The sequence below is a fragment of the Neomonachus schauinslandi genome, chromosome 7 (genome assembly GCF_002201575.2).
Source record: "Neomonachus schauinslandi chromosome 7, ASM220157v2, whole genome shotgun sequence".
In the NCBI taxonomy this organism is placed as follows: Eukaryota; Metazoa; Chordata; class Mammalia; order Carnivora; family Phocidae; genus Neomonachus; species Neomonachus schauinslandi.
The window spans coordinates 51,798,873-51,815,475 of NC_058409.1; the positions used below are offsets into that span (position 1 = coordinate 51,798,873).

The 16,603-nt window shown below is 36.3% G+C and overlaps 1 protein-coding gene across 1 annotated transcript in view; it reads left to right on the forward strand.

Annotated features, from left to right (window-relative positions):
- The window catches only part of FCHO2 (FCH and mu domain containing endocytic adaptor 2), a 127,273-nt gene that overhangs the window by 9,212 nt on the left and 101,458 nt on the right, over window positions 1-16,603 (forward strand). Inside the window, 1 exon segment of the mRNA XM_021702060.2 lies at window positions 6,095-6,186. Coding sequence (XP_021557735.1) covers window positions 6,095-6,186 — 92 coding nt within the window.

Genomic DNA, 16,603 nt, shown 5'->3' on the forward strand with positions numbered 1-16,603 from the left:
CTGGACCTTAATACTAAGAAGTGTTTTTAAATTTTTTTTTTAAAGATTTTATTTATTCATGAGAGACACATAGAGAGAGAGGCAGAGGCAGAGGGAGAAGCAGGCTCCCCAAGGAGCAGGGAGCCTGATGCAGGACTCGATCCCAGGACCCCGGGATCATGACCTGAGCCGAAGGCAGACGCTTAACGACTGAGCCGCCCAGGCGCCCAAGAAGTGTTAGTTTTTAATTGGTTGAAACAAGAGCCAGTGATGATGGTTTTCCTTTTTAATTATAATCATTGTTATGTGTAGGTAGAACAGAAGGAGTACAGAAGAAAATTAAAATTATGTATAGCTTTTCCCTGTGTCCTCTAAGGTTTTCTTTAGAAATACAACATGCACAGTGGGTTCTGCTGTATTGTTCTGTAGCTTGGTATTTTTCAAATGATATTACCATCAGGCATTTTTCTCATATGATTAAGTATTATTTGAAAATATTTTGCAGTGACTTGCGTAGGTTTCCATGGAATAAATAGGTAATTTTTAAAACTGCTCCTAAAAACTTTTTTTTTAATTTATGAATTAGGAGATTTAACTATTAATATGAACAAGATGTCAGTTTAAGAAGGTAGCCTTTACCTTTGAATGTGCAGATTGAAGAGTTTTTGAGAAAGCTGAAATTGTTATTTTTATTTTGAGATTAATGAAAATTACATTTGTTTACAGTATATTACAGAAAATTTGAAAGTTATAAAACAAAATGATCTCATAACTCTTGGCTTCTGCTATTTTTGTTGAAGTCATGTAGTATCTTTTAGATGGCTTTACGGATTTAACTTATTTCTGGAAGAGGTGATTTGAGAAAATGGTTAAATGAGAAAAATGCTTGAAGAGGTGAGTTGTAACTGAAGAGATTAGGGAGTATCTGAGGGGTTAGAAAATAATTTCTTCAATGTAATAAGATCTGTTTCCTTCAGTCAACCAACAGATGTGTTTGAGTGACTTTTGTACCTGCAGTAAATAGTTCTGACTGCTGAGCAGTGCTCATTTTACATCTTTAATCACTGTTTTCTGCTTCAAAAACATCTTGCCAATGGTTCTGTAGAATAGTTTTGATGATCACGTGTGAAAATTTCAATGTATAAATAGAAGGTTGACTAGAAGAGATTGTAACTTGTGGTTAAATGTGCTATTTACTTATAGAAAAACTGCTTACATAAGAACTAGAGCAAAAGGAAAATGTAGAGTGGTAGGAAGTGATGATATTTATTTATTACCTTTGAGGTGGTTTGAGGTTGAGAGGAAGGTTAGGCGTGTTATTTGCTGTTCACATGACAGTACCTTCTGACCCTTTGATCCCCTGCCAAAATTTTTTTTTAAAATTTAAAAAGGAACAAGGTAAAATAAACTTACCAATTCATAGTCTGATTATACAGTATAGACTATCTTCTGCCTGTTTTCCAGAATCTTGGAGTCATCAGAAGTGAAACGTATCCAGGCTTTTTGTTTTTAGTGTTTAATTTACTGTTGCTCTTAAAAGGTTCTTTGAAGGAGAAGTTTCAAACCATTAGCTAAAATCTCTGGGATTTATAGCTTTGTGTTTTTCCACTGTTACTATTCATGGGTCTTAAAAACCGAGGTACATTAAACAGTTCCATTTTCGTTAAAATAGGAATTTCATTGCTTTGTTAATAGAGATTTTTTCTTCAAGTGGGAAGGTGTTAGGTTGTATTTTATATCTATTTAAAAAAATTTTTAAGTATAAAGTGATGTTATAAAATCAACCAGAAGAAGATACCTTTGAGTTTCCAAAATAGGTTTGATGATGTATTCAGACTTTTTAACTTGAAATTTCAAGTATGTCTTGTAGATTCTAAATTAGACTAAAAAAAAATCTGAATATTTCCAGTGACTTGGTGACCTTACTTATAACTTAATTATCTTTTTAGCTAAATTTTAGGTCAGTTGATAATTTAAGTGCAAAACTATGCGTGGTGTGATCTCATTTTCATATTAAAAAGTAACATGTTACTATATGTATGGGAAAAGGAATCTGGATTGATAAACATCAAACTGTTAAGTGTTGTCAAATTAGAGTGGTAGAAACAATAGGTCCTAAGAAGTTGGTTTTCTTAAAGGACTTGTACGATTCTGGACTAAACATCTTCAGATGATGATAAGGTTTTTTTTTCCCCCTACTTCCTATTAGGAATTATTTCAAAGATTTTTAACACTTGTTTATACAGGATTATAACAAGATTTTGTTTGCCTCAGGCCATAATCATTGGACTTTATGAAAGTGCTACCTCTTTGTAAAGTGCATGGAGACCAGCAGGTAAAGGATCCTATCTTAGTGTAAATCTTCAAAATAATTGTCTTCCTTGTACCAGCAATGGTGTTAATAGCAGCTTTTGTCAGTTAATACTGCAAATCTCTCTGCAAGAATGAATTGAGTAAAATAGATAAAAATATTTGCTCATGCCTTTGACAAGTTTATCGTGATATTTTTATATATTGTGCAGTTCACTTAAAGTGTACAGTTCAGTGGTTTTAGGTAATACAGATAATGTGCATCCATCATCACAGTCAATTTTAAAACATTTTCATTACCTTAAAAAGAAAACTTGTACCTTTTATCACCTCCTACCTCACAACCCTCCTCCCTAGCAACACACTCATCTACTTTCTATCTCAGCATATTTGCTTATTCTGGACATTTCATATAAATGGAATCCTACAATATGCGGTCTCTTGTGTCTGACTTCTTTAACTTAATGAAATGTATATGATGTTCATCCATTTATCTTCTATTTTATGGGTATACCCTATTTTGTCTTTTTATTCACTGGTTGATGGGCGTTTAAGTTGTTCTAACATGGAACAGCTGGTTGATGGACATTAAGTTGTTCCTAACATTAGGTTATTTTTGGCTGTTATGGTAATTGTGTCCTGCTTTTTTCCGTTGACAGTATATCTGGGCAGATTTTTAAAATTAACACTTAAAAATCTGCATTTTTTTTTTTTACTGCAGTCTTAAAAAACACCATATATATTTTTTATTGTAGGATATACTGTCATTTACTTAACCAGTAATATTAATGGATGTTTTTGAGTTTTTTCTGATTTTTCACTATTATAAATAGTACTTCAGTAAATACTCTTCCACATTTATCTTTGTATATGTGTTTCTGTAATATAGATTTCTAAAAGTAGAATTGCTGGATCAAAGGGCATGAATATTTACAGTTTTAGTAAAATATTGAAGACCAGAAGACATGTTTAGTCGTAGTTCTATTTGATAATAAACGTCTGTTAAGTTATTTGTGCATTCACCATGTATTCATAGTTAACCAAGGAAAGCACGTTCTCCTTGCTTGAGTTAAAAGGATATGTTAAAGGAAAAAAATATTTTTGTGTTGAAAATAACAGGAACATATCCACTTCAAGGTCTAAGGTGACAAAATGGATATGCAATTCAGGAATACTTGCTATTTTACTTTTCTTTGAGTTAGAGCCACCTACTAAAAATGTCGGTGGCTACTGTAAAAATCATAGAACCTGTGTGCAGGTAGTTCTGGTTAAAAAAAAAATACTGGGTAATCTCGAACGGTGGCAGGATTATAATCAGTTATGATTGTCAGTTTCAAGAGTGGTCTCTCCCTGTTTCACCAGAATTTTCAGTGTTTTGTGCAGCTGAAGACGCTGAAGCCAGATGGGTCTAGACCTGAGCTCCACTGCTCTGTCTTCTTTATTTTTTGACATATAAATGTGTGTATATTTAATATTTATTCATCTGTTATCAAAGCTATAAATTAAGTTTTTGACAAGGTGACAATACAGCTTGGGTTCTTTATTAGACGCTTCGAAAATTTTTTTTAAAAGACAGTTGTATGTGTATATAAGTGTGTGTGTGTATGTGTAGAGAGGGTGCACTGGTGCCATTTGAAGTAGTAAAAAGTTTTGCTTAGTTTGTGCTAAACAAAAGGTCATGAGTAATAAATATTTGTGTTAATAAGTTTGTGAAATTATTAAAGAATAGTGCTTGGAGTCAGATTCAAGTTTTTTGACCTCAGTAAATGAATGAATCCCTAAATAGAAAGAAATGATAAATGGATTTGTAATCATGTAGGGTGTTTATATTTAGTTGTTAATGCCTTCTGAGGCAGGCTTCTTCTATATCACATCCTTATTAGAATGAGTTTTCCTTGTCTTTCCAAGTGAAGACCTGAGGGATGGAATAGCTAGTACTGTTTCCCAGGGTGTATTATTGCTGCTATATTAATATTGTTATATTGTATTAAATAAATTAATAATCCTCATTTCCTTCTTGGGAATTTTAACTAATACGTTATTGGGATATCTGAAGTTCCCGGATAAAGGGCTTGCTTCTTCAAGGTCTTCTTAATAAAAACCCAGATTTCTGAATATAATTTAACCTTTTCTTGATTGCTTAATGTTTATAATACTGTAGCAGTAAGCAAAACGCTCAGGACCTTATTACCTCAATTACTAGATGGTCTCCAAGTTCTTATCTCCTTTAAAAAAAAAAAAAAAGATTTTTTTCTTTCTCTTGTAAGCCTGGTAAATAGTATTTCTAATAGTCTTTGTGCCTGTTTGAATAGCTCTTTATTCCCAACTCGCTTCTAATTTGAATATGCGTAATGCACATTGGGAACCCAGATAACCTGACTGGTTAGATTTTTTTTTAAGATTTTTATTTATTTATCTGAGAGAGAGAGAGTGAGTGAGTGAGCACAAGTGGGGGTGGGGGAGGGGCAGAGGGAGAAGGAGGAGCAGACTCCTTGCTGAGCAGGGAGCCTGACTGGCTCCATCCCAGGACCCTGGGATCATGACCCCAGCCGGAGGCAGAGGCTTAACCGATTGAGCCACCCAGGTGCCCCCAAATATGACATTTTATTTTATTTTATTTTATTTTTAAAAGATTTTATTTATTTGAGAGAGAGTGCATGGGGGGGGGAGGGGGAGAGGGAGAAGCAGGCTCCCCACTGAGCAGGCAGTCCCACATGGGGTCCATCCCAGGACCCCAGGATCATGACCTGAGCTGAAGGCAGATGCTTAACTGACTGAGCCACCCAGGTTTCCCCCAAATGTGACATTTTAATTTATTATATATATGGCAAAATAATTACTTTCATATTAGTTTACAAGTTTGTTAGGGATCACTTCAGCATAACTGGAATTTCCTGTGTTTCCTGTTTTTGGTGAACTGTGAAAAAACTAGGTTTCATATTGTGTAATTCTTGCTTATTGTATTGCTATTTCCAGCAAATATATTGAATTCTTCACTATTTTATTTTCACTGAAGAAAAAGAAAAAGTACCAGTTGTAAAGAGAGTTGTTGAGCTTAGTTTATTAATAGTCTCTATTTCATTTATAAAATTGGTGTTTCTGTTTTCTTCCCTATGACTTACTAATTTAGCATTTATTGGAATCAATAAATGGCAGTAAAGGTTTTCTAGGATTGTGTAGTGGTCTTGTTCTGTTAATTTCCCATTAGTTGGGGACGAGGACTAGCCGATGAGTGTTACTGCTCTTTTGTTAAAATTTTATCTCTTTTCTCACTTCTCAAGTTGTTTAAGTTTACTAAAAGACTTTTATTAGCTATTAGCATTTTGTGGTATTGAATGTGTAAGTGATTAGTAATAGACTATCTTGACTCAGAAGTCAAGATTTACTTACTTTAAAGTAGGGACTCTGCCTTGAATAATCAGGAATCCCTTAGTGCATGTTGAAGGAATTGAAATGGGATTGGTAATGTATTTAAAAAGATCCATGGTTATCTTTTCTAAATTATGCTGCATGTTATTTTTTAAAATTTCAGATTTAATTTAATTAATATACTCTCATGAGTGATTATAGAATGTGTGCATGTGTGTTTAATGTGTGTATATGTGTATATAATAAATTGTAAATGTTGTCAAACTGTGTTGTATTCCTTTGATACAGTATGAAGTCATATAATGAGCAACATTGGTTTAATTAAGGAGAAGTTGCTCATCTGAGCATTGGAGTTGCATATTGGTTAATATAGGGTTATTCTTAAGTCATTTTGATCTTTTTTTGTTGTTAAACTAAAAATTTTCTTCAATTTTAGGGGGAAAAAAATAGTGGCTTTGATGTCCTTTACCATAATATGAAACATGGACAGATATCAACAAAAGAACTAGCAGATTTTGTGAGAGAAAGGTATGTATTTTTTTAATAAGTACTTTAACAGTCAAGTTAAATTTTAGAATATAAATGAGAAAAAAAAATTTTGTTTTTGAGAGAGAGTGCATGCTCTAGTGGGGTGGGGAGTGAGGGAGAGAGAATCTTATGCAGGCTCCCAGCATGGAGCCAGAGGCGGGGCTCAATCTCAAGACCCTGAGATCACAACCTGAGCCAAAATCAAGAGTCAGACGTTTAACCAACTGAGCCACCCAGACGACCCAGAAAATTTTAGTTAGATCTGGATTAAAATAAGTACACTCTTGAAAAGTATAGTTATTATAGTTTTATTTTAAAGTAGTGTGGTTATCTGGCGTCTAGACACTAAGGGCTGCATAGTGGCTCCAAGGAGCATTGCTGAACTCCTGGTTTGTATTCATTGTTTGTAAATAGCATTACAAACAATATGAATGTAAATACATAAATGTGATACAGTAGAAAAACTGAGGAATTTTGTAGGATAAAATATTACCATTTCTTTAAACAAACATGTCATTAAACATACTAAAATAATTTGATAAGTCTAAGGTTTTGAATTTGTAGCTTAATTATGTATTACTTATTTACTGATTTATTTAAATTTTAAGTAGCCTCTGTGCCCAGTATGGGGCTTGAACTCACAACCCTGAGATCAAGAGTTGTATGCTCTACCAACTGAGCCAGGCATCTGCCCCTCTATGTTTTATTTTAAAGAAGTATAAGTGTATATTTTAAAATTCTGCAAATTTATAAAATGTGATTGTCTTTAAGACTCTTAGAATATAGTAGTCAATTTAAAAACTTAAAAATCAATGTAATTTGATTTGATTAAAGCTATTTTATATAATACATTAAATGTTAAAAAAAAAAGCTCTTTTGTGGCTAGGCCCACTTAGTAATTTTTATATGAGCACACTTAAAATGTTTACCTTAGTAATATGGGGATGTGTGTGTTTGTGTGTGTGTGTGTATGTGTGTTTAAGATTTTATTTGTTTATTTGAGAGAGCACAAGCAGAGTGAGGGGCAGAGGGAGAAGCAGACTCCCCACAGAGCATGGAGCCCCATGTGGGGCTCATTCCGGGGACTCCAGGATCAAGACCTGAGCCAAGGCAGATGCTTAACCAGACTGAGCCACCCAGGCACTCCAGGGATGTTTTGCCTTTAGATATAATACTCCAATTTGGAGGGCACTTGGCTGGCTCAGTTGTTGGAGCATGCAACTCTGAGTCTCGGGGTTATGAGTTAAAGCCCCACATTGGGCCGTAGAGGTTACTTAAGAAAAAAACAAAAATACAATACTCCATTCATTTATTCTTTCAATAATATATATCCCATGTCTGCTGTGTGCTAGGCACTTATCTGGATTCTGGGAATATAGGGGTAAAGATACAGCTTCTGCCGTTAATAGAATTTACCAGATGGTAGGAGTTGAGGAACAAGCTGTTTTATGTAAGACCAATCCTCTTTTCGCTTTCACTTCTCTTTTGGAGTTAAGAGGGAGTCCAGAAGCTCTAAGTGCTATGGATAAAGCTGTCCTTCACTGGCTTCTACCTCATCATTGGCAGGAATAAAGAAGAGGTCTCAGAATGCTGCGTCTCCTGGCATGTCCTCTAGCCTTCCTTCTCCCCCAACACTTACATCACTAACTATAACTACTTTGAAATCGTCAGGGCAATTGTCATCATGCCTTTTAGCCTATTTATGTCAGTCACCCTAAGAAGTCCACGACTCCTGAGTCATCCTTTCTTGTCTAGACTCTAATCCCTTTATGATTCTGTGGGCTCTAAGACAACCCCTCCTTCTAACCCTTTCCTACTTTAATGTTTTCTTCATAGCACTTAAAACCATCAGATATGTGATATTTATTTATTTGTCTGTCCTTCCCCTCTAGAATATAAACTCCACAAGGGCAGGATTTTTTTTTGGCTGCTTATTACTCTATCTCTTGCATTTGGGAGAGTGCTTGGTTCTTAGTAAGGATTTTTTGATAGATGAATCTCTGACTTTACTGCCCTGATCCAAGCTATTATTGTTGTTGCCTGAACTGCAACAGTAGCTCCTATCTATCTATCTATGTTCGTTCTTGTTCCCATGCAACTTATTCTCTGCACTGTAATTGGAGCGGTTTTTCTAAACCGCAGAGAGGTTGCTTACCTCTCCTGTTTAAACCATGTCAGAGTCTTCCCATTGCTCTTAAGGTGGGCTTGCCTCATCTTGGTCTGACTCCAGACTACCTTTCAAGCTTTAGTACATGCCAGTCTCCTCCTTATTCTTTCCTCTCCAGAGACATTAGCCATTATATTGAAAGACATCTTCCAGTCCAGGCTTTGTACATGCTTATTCCTGTTTTTGCCTAATTAATGACTGCTTGTTCTTCAAAGGTCAGCAGTGTGGTCCCTTCTTCATGGATGCTTTTCCTTATTTCCCTGACTCGGTCAAAAACACCTATTATAGTATCTCTCAACATCATATAGCTCTTTGCAGTATTTATGAAATTTTATAATTCATTTTTTATTATTTGTTTCTATGTTTCCCTCTAAAGGAAAAATGATATAGTATTCTCTTGTATCCCAGTGCCTAGTACAGAGCCCGGCACAAGTAGATACTCCTGTTCCTTGAAGGAGTGAGTGAGAAAGAAGGGAAGAAAAGATAGACACCTAAACATATAGTGTGCACTAAGGGTTGTGCATACATTATCTCATTTAACTATGAAAAGTCCAACTCCCATTTTACAGATAAGAAAATTGGGGCCTAGAAAGGTTAATTTCCTGTCAGTCATTCAGAGTTTCTCTCCTCCCTTCATCCCCTCTTCCTTACTGGTCTGCTCCCTTTTTCCCTCCTCCATTCCTCCTTTGGTCCTTTTTTCCTTTTTGTCTTTCCTCCCTTATTACCTTCCTCCTTCCTCTCTTCCTTCCAACAGGTTCATTGAAGTATAGTTGACATACAGTATACTATACATTTAAAGTGTATAATTTGATAAATTTTGACATATACTCATGAAACCATCACCACAATCAAGGTAGTGAACATATGCATCATCCCCTTTGTAATTTCTCCCTCCTGTCTCTCCCCCTCATCCCTGAGCACCCACTCATTTGCTTCTGACATTTAGGTTAGTTTGCGTTTTCTAGAATTTTATATGAATGGGATCATATTGGATATACTCTGTTATCCAGTACTTTCACTCAGTATAATTATGTTGAGATTGATCCATGTTGTTGCATATGTCAATAATTCATTCCTTTCTACTGTTGAGTAGTATTCTGTTTATGGATACCACCATTTATCCATTCATCTGGCAAAGGAAGTTAGTTTTACCTGTTTTTTGAACTTTGTATTAAGTATATCAATTTAATCATATAGTGAGTATTCTTTTGTCTTCTTTTACTCAGCATATTTGTGAGATTCATTTTTGAGTTTAGTATAATCATTTTCAATGCTATATGATACTAAATTGTATAAATATGCCAAAATATATCTGGTACTATTGACAGACATTTGGATTGTTTCCAGTTTTTTTTTTGCTATTACAAGTAATATTGCTTTGAATATTCTTTTACAAGGGTCTTGCTACACATATATGTATATTTATATTAGGTATATACACTAGAGTAGAATTTCCAGGTCATAGAGTTATGTATGTGTAACTGTAGTAGGTAATGCCAAAGAATTTTCCAAGGTGGTTGTACCCGTTTACACCAGCAGCAGCCTTGTTTCAGAGTTCTAGTTGTTCCATGTCCTCATCACCACTTGGTATTGCCAGTCTTTCAATTTGAATCATTCTGATAAGTAGTAGTACATGTCTCCCCCACTTTTCAGAAGTTTGTGTTATGTCACTTTGCTCTTATGAAAGATCTACATCAGTACCTGTTTTTGCTAACCAAGCATAATCCTAAAAGGATTTTTGCTTTTGCAAAAAATAGCAAAATGAGAAAATAGCATTTGGCGTTAGTTTTGCAGTGAGCTCTTATGGGGGCAGTGTGCACAGGGAAGGTGGCGCTGCCAAGTTCCTTCCCTGGGAACTGTGCTCAGCATCTCAGCTCCTTCCCTGGGAACTGTGCTCAGCATCTCAGAATCAAGCCGCCATAGTTTTGAACTGTGTCTGTGAGCATCTGTGCCTTAGCTCAGTTTATTTTGTGCATCTGTTAGCAGGATGTGCTCTACGGTATCAGAAAAGCCCAAGAGGGGTTAGTTTTTGGGTCTGTTAAAGCTCAAAAATTTTTCCATGTAAATTAGTGGTAATTGCTTCTTTGCTTTATGCCATTTTGGCTTATGAGAGATTTCATAGGAAGGCTGTACTTTTATTTATTTATTTTGTTTATTTATTAAAGATCTTATTTATATATTTGATAGAGAGAGTGGAGAGAGAGTACGAGAGGGGGGGAGAGTCAGAGGGAGAAGCAGACTTCCCGCTGAGCAGGGAGCCCGATGTGGGGCTTGATCCCTGGACTCCAGGATCATGACCTGAGCCAAAGGCAGACGTTTGACCAGCTGAGCCACCCAGGCGCCCCAGAAAGCTGTACTTTTAGGTGGTGAGGGATACCTGTATCTCATTGTGGTTTTAATTTGCATTTTCCTGATGGGTGATGGGCTTGAACATCCTTTCATGTGTTTATTGGTCATTTGCATTTTCTCTTTTATAAAGTACTTGTTCATCTTTTTTTCTATAAAATATTTATTTGAGAGAGGGAGAGAGGGCACATACTCGTGCCTGTGGGGGAAAGGACAGAGGGATAGACTCCTCAAGCCAGCTCCCTGCTGAGCGTGGAGCCCAACATGGGGCTTGATCCCACGATCCAGGAGATCAGGACCTGAGCCGAAACCAAGAGTGGGACGTTCAACTGACTGAGCCACCCAGGCGCCCCCCTGTTCATCTCCTGTGTTTTTTTTGTTTGTTTTTCCCCGTTTAAAGAACAAATTGAAGGAACTCAATATATTTTGGGTGAAAGCGGTTTGTCGGTAAGGTATTACAGATTTATATGTAAATCCACTTGATTTTTATATATTGACTTTGTGTCCAGCAACCTGTTAGTCCTTGCTTATTCTGATAATTTATCTGTAGATTGTTTTGGATTTTCTGTGTGTACAGTCATCTTGTACAAGTTTTATATCTCATTTTCCAGTCCTTATACCTTTATTTATTTTTCTTGACTTACCATACTGGCTAATACTTCAGGTATAATGCTAAATAGAAATGGTGATGGCAGGCATCTTGTCTTGTTCTTAGTCTCACATTTATTTCACTCTTGCGTGGAGTCCAGTGCGGGGCTTGAACTCACGACCCTGAGATCAAGACCTGAGCTGAGATCAAGAGTCAAACGCTTAACCAGCTGAGCCACCCAGGCACCCCTCACCTTCACTCTTAAATATGATATACTTATTCACCTACTGTAATCCCTCTAGGTCCATCCATGTTGTTGCAAATGGCAACTTCTTCCTTACTGTTAATCAAATCATGGAAATTTCCTTTTATATACTTGTTTTGTAATGTTTTTCTTTTCTTTTTTTTAAATTATGAATGGATATTGAATTTGGTCAGATACTTTTCCTGTATCTATTGAGATGTTTTTCTTTCTTTTTTCCCCCCCTTGTTAAAATCTGAATTACTTTGAATTTTGAATGTTAGACTAACTTTCCATTTCTGATATAAACCCAACTTGGTGGAGATATATTATCACTTTTATATATTGGTGGGTCAGTTTGCTGATTTTAGCATCTATATTTGTGATCGAGATTGGGTTGAAAAATTCCTTTATCTAACTGTCCTTAGGTTTTGGTATCAAGATTAGTTAGCCTTATAAAATGAGTATACCTCATTTTTTTATTCTCTGAAAAAATTTGTGGAATATTATAGTTTCTTCTTTATGTGTTTCATAGATTTTACTAGTAGATCCATCTGGGCTTGAAATCATCTTTATAGGAAGGTTTCAGATTATATACTTAATTTCTTCAGTAGTTAAAGGACTATTCAGATATTCCAGTTCTTCAGTGAGTTTGATAAATTTTATATATATATATATTTATTTTTAAAAGATTTACTTATTTTAGAGAAAGCTCACGCATGTGTGAGTTGGGGGGAGGGACACAGGGAGAGGGAGGGAGAGAAGTGGACTCCTGCTGAGTATGGGGGTGGAGGGCTGGCTTGATCCCATAATCCTGAGACCATGACCTGAGCCAAAATCAAAAGTCTGCCACTCAACTGACTGAGCCAGCCAGGTACCCTGATAAGTTATACCTTCAAGGAATTTTAAAATTTCATCTACAGTTTCAAATTTTTTTTCATTTTTAAGTAAGCTCCATGCCCAGTGTGGGTTTTGAACTCATGACCCTGAGATCAAGAGTTGCATGTTCTACTCACTGAGCCAGCCGGGCGCCCCCTTTTATGAACTTTTTAAATGCCTGCTGGATCTGGATTAGATGTCTCCTTTTCATTCCTGACGTTGGTTAGTTATGCCTTCTCTATATTTTATGATCAGTCTCATTTGTCAGTTGTTGGTTTTAATAGTTTTTATAAAAAAGCAACTATTGGCTTTGCTGATCCTTTTTGTATATTGATTTTCTATTTCATTAAGTTTCTGTTCCTTATTTCCTTTGACTTTGTGTTCAGTTTGCTGTTCTTTAACTTTGAGATGGATGTTTGACAATGATTTTCAACCTTTTTTCATTTCTTTATTTTTTTTAATATTTTATTTTTTTAAGTAATGTCTGTACCCAAGATGGGGCTCAAACTCACAACCCCAAGATCAAGAGTTGCATGCTCCACCAACTGAGCCAGCCAGGTGCCCCAACCTTTTTTCATTTCTGATATATTCATTTAAGTCTGTAAATATCCCTCAAGCATTGCTTTATTGTGCTTCAATAGTTTTGAGTAATAGCATTTTCATTATATTTAAAGATAGTCTCAGTTTCCTTGTGCTTTTTTTCTTGCCTCCCTGGGTTATTTAGAAATATATTTTTAAATTTCCAAATATGTGTTGATTTTTAAAGGTATATTTTTGCTAATCTTAATTACATGTAGTTAGAGAACAAAATGTATGATTTCAGCATTTTGAAATATGTTGACACTTGGATTATGGACCAGGATAGAGTGAATTTTGGTAAATATCTGCATGTACCTGAAAAGTCTGTGTTTTGCATTTGTTGTCTATATGTATTTAAGTTTGTGCATTCATTCTTTTGTTCAATTCTAATATATACCCACTGGTTTTTGTTTTTTTATCCTGTTCATTTTATCATTTCCTAAGAGAGTTATATTGAAAATCTCTGATTTTGATTGTGATTTTTCTGTTTATCCATGTAGTTCTGTCAATTTTTGCTTTTATATATTCGAAGCCATATTAGTAGGTGGATACACATTCTTTTTTTTAATTGAGGTATAGTTGACACACAATGTTAACATTAGTTTCAGGTGTACAACATAGTGATTGGACAACTGTATACTTTATGCTATGCTCACCACAAGTGTAGCTACCATCTAGTACTATACAGTGCTATTGTAGTACTTTTGACTGTATTTCCTCTGCTATACCTTTCATCCCCATGACTTATTCATGCCATAAATGGAATCCTATATCTCCTGCTCCCCTTCACCCATATTGCCCATTCCCCCTCATCCCTCTTGTTACCTTCCTTCTGGCAACCACCAGTTTGTTCTCTGTATCTTTAGGTCTGCTTATGCTTTTTTTGTTTGTTTGATCATTTGTTTTGTTTTTTAGATTCCACATATAAATGAAACCATATGGTATTTGTCAGACAGTTCACCTACTGTAATCCCTCTAGGTCCATCCATGTTGTTGCAAATGGCAAGATCTCATTCTTTTTTATGGCTGGCTGAGTAATGTCTGTCTATCCGTCCATCCATCTCATCCATCCATCCCACGTTGTCTTTATCCATTCATCTAAGAGTGGACACTTAGGTTGCTTTTATATCTTGGCTATTGTAAATGGTGCCGCAATAAACACAGTGCTGCATGTGTCTTTTCGAATTAGTGTTTTTGTTTTCTTTGGGCAAATATCCACTAGTGGAATCACTGGATTATATGGTATTTTTATTTTTAATTTCTTTGAGGAACCTCTGTAATATTTTCCACAGGGGCTGCATGAATTTACATTCCCACCAACACTGCATGATGGTTCCTTTTTCTCCACATCCTAGCCAACACTTGTTACTCCTTATCTTTTTTGATACTAGCTATTCTGACTGGTGTGAGGTGATATCTCATTGTGGTTTTGACTTGCATTTCCCTGATGATATTGAGCACCTTTTCATGTGTCTGTTGGCCATCTGTATGTCTTCTTTGGGAAAATGTCTTTAGGTTTTCTGAGTGGATACAACTTTAGAGCTAATATGTCTTCAGGTGAATTGAACTCTTTATCATTGTGAAGTGTCCTTTATATCTCTGGCATTGTTTTTTGCCTTAAAGTCTACTTTGTTTTTATTAAAGTGTCATCAGTTTGCTTTTGGTAAGGTTTTTTTTTTTTTATGTTAATCACCATACATTACATCATTAGTTTTTGATGTAGTGTTCCATGATTCATTGTTTGCGTATAACACCCAGTGCTCCATGCAGAACGTGCCCTCTTTAATACCCATCACCAGGCTAACCCATCCTCCCACGCCCCTCCCCTCTAGAACCCTCAGTTTGTTTTTCAGAGTCCATCAACTCTCATGGTTCATCTCCCCCTCCGATTTCCCCCCCTTCATTCTTCCCCTCCTGCTATCTTCTTCTTTTTTTTTTTTTAATATATAATGTATTATTTGTTTCAGAGGTACAGATCTGTGATTCAACAGTCTTGCACAATTCACAGCGCTCACCATAGCACATACCCTCCCCAATGTTTATCACCCAGCCTCCCCATCCTTCCCACCCCCCACCACTCCAGCAACCCTCAGTTTGTTTCCTGAGATTAAGAATTCCTTATATCAGTGAAGTCATATGATACATGTCTGTCTCAGATTGACTTATTTCGCTCAGCATAACACCCTCCAGTTCCATCCACGTCGTTGCAAATGGCAAGATTTCGTTCCTTTTGATGGCTGCATAATATTCCTTTGTGTATATATACCACATCTTCTATATCCATTCATCTGTCGATGGACATCTTGGCTCTTTCCACAGTTTGGTTCTTGTGGACATTGCTGCTATAAACATCGGGGTGCATGTACCCCTTCGGATCCCTACATTTGTATCTTTGGGGTAAATACCCAGTAGTGCAATTGCTGGGTTGTAGGGTAGCTCTATTTTCAACTTTTTAAGGAACCTCCATACCGTTTTCCAGAGAGGCTGCACCAGCTTGCATTCTTACCAACAGTGTAGGAGGGTTCCCCTTTCTCTGCATCCCTGCCAACATCTGTCATTTCCTGACTTGTTAATTTAGCCATTCTGACCAGTGTGAGGTGATATCTCATTGAGGTTTTGATTTGGATTTCCCTGATGCCGAGCGATGTTGAGCACTTTTTCATGTGTCTTGGCCATTTGGATGTCTTCTTTGGAAAAATGTCTGTTCATGTCTTCTGCCCATTTCTTGATTGCATCATTTGTTCTTTGGGTGTTGAGTTTAAGAAGTTCTTTATAGATTTTGGATACTAGCCCTTTATCTGATATGTCATTTGCAAATATCTTCTCCCATTCTGTTGGTTGTCTTTTGGTTTTGTTGACCGTTTCTTTTGCTGTGCAAAAGCTTTTTATCTTGATGAAGTCCCAGTAGTTCATTTTTGCCCTTGCTTCCCTTGCCTTTGGCGATGTTTCTAGGAAGAAGTTGCTGCGGCTGGGGTCGAAGAGGTTGCTGCCTGTGCTCTCCTTTAAGATTTGGATGGACTCCTGTCTCACATTTAGGTCTTTCAACCATTTTGAGTCTATTTTTGTGTGGGGTGTAAGGAAGTGGTTTAGTTTCATTCTTCTGCATGTGGCTGTCCAATTTTCCCAACACCATTTGTTGAAGAGACTGTCTTTTTTCCATTGGACATTCTTTCCTGCTTTGTCGAAGATTAGTTGACCATAGACTTGAAGGTCCATTCTGGGCTCTCTGTTCTGTTCCATGGATCTATGTGTCTGTTTTTGTGCCAGTACCATACTGTCTTGATGATGACAGCTTTGTAATAGAGCTGGAAGTCCGGAATTGTGATGCCGCCAGCTTTGCTTTTCTTTTTCAACATTCCTCTGGCTATTCGGGGTCTTTTCTGGTTCCATACAAATTTTAGGATTATTTGTTCCATGTCTTTGAAAAAAGTGGATGGTATTTTGATGGGGATTGCACTGAATGTGTAGATTGCTCTAGGTAGCATTGACATCTTCACAATATTTGTTCTTCCAATCCATGAGCATGGAACGTTTTTCCCTTTCTTTGTGTCTTCCTCAACTTCTTTCATGAGTGTTTTATAGTTTTCTGAGTCCAGATTCTCTGCCTCTTAGGTTA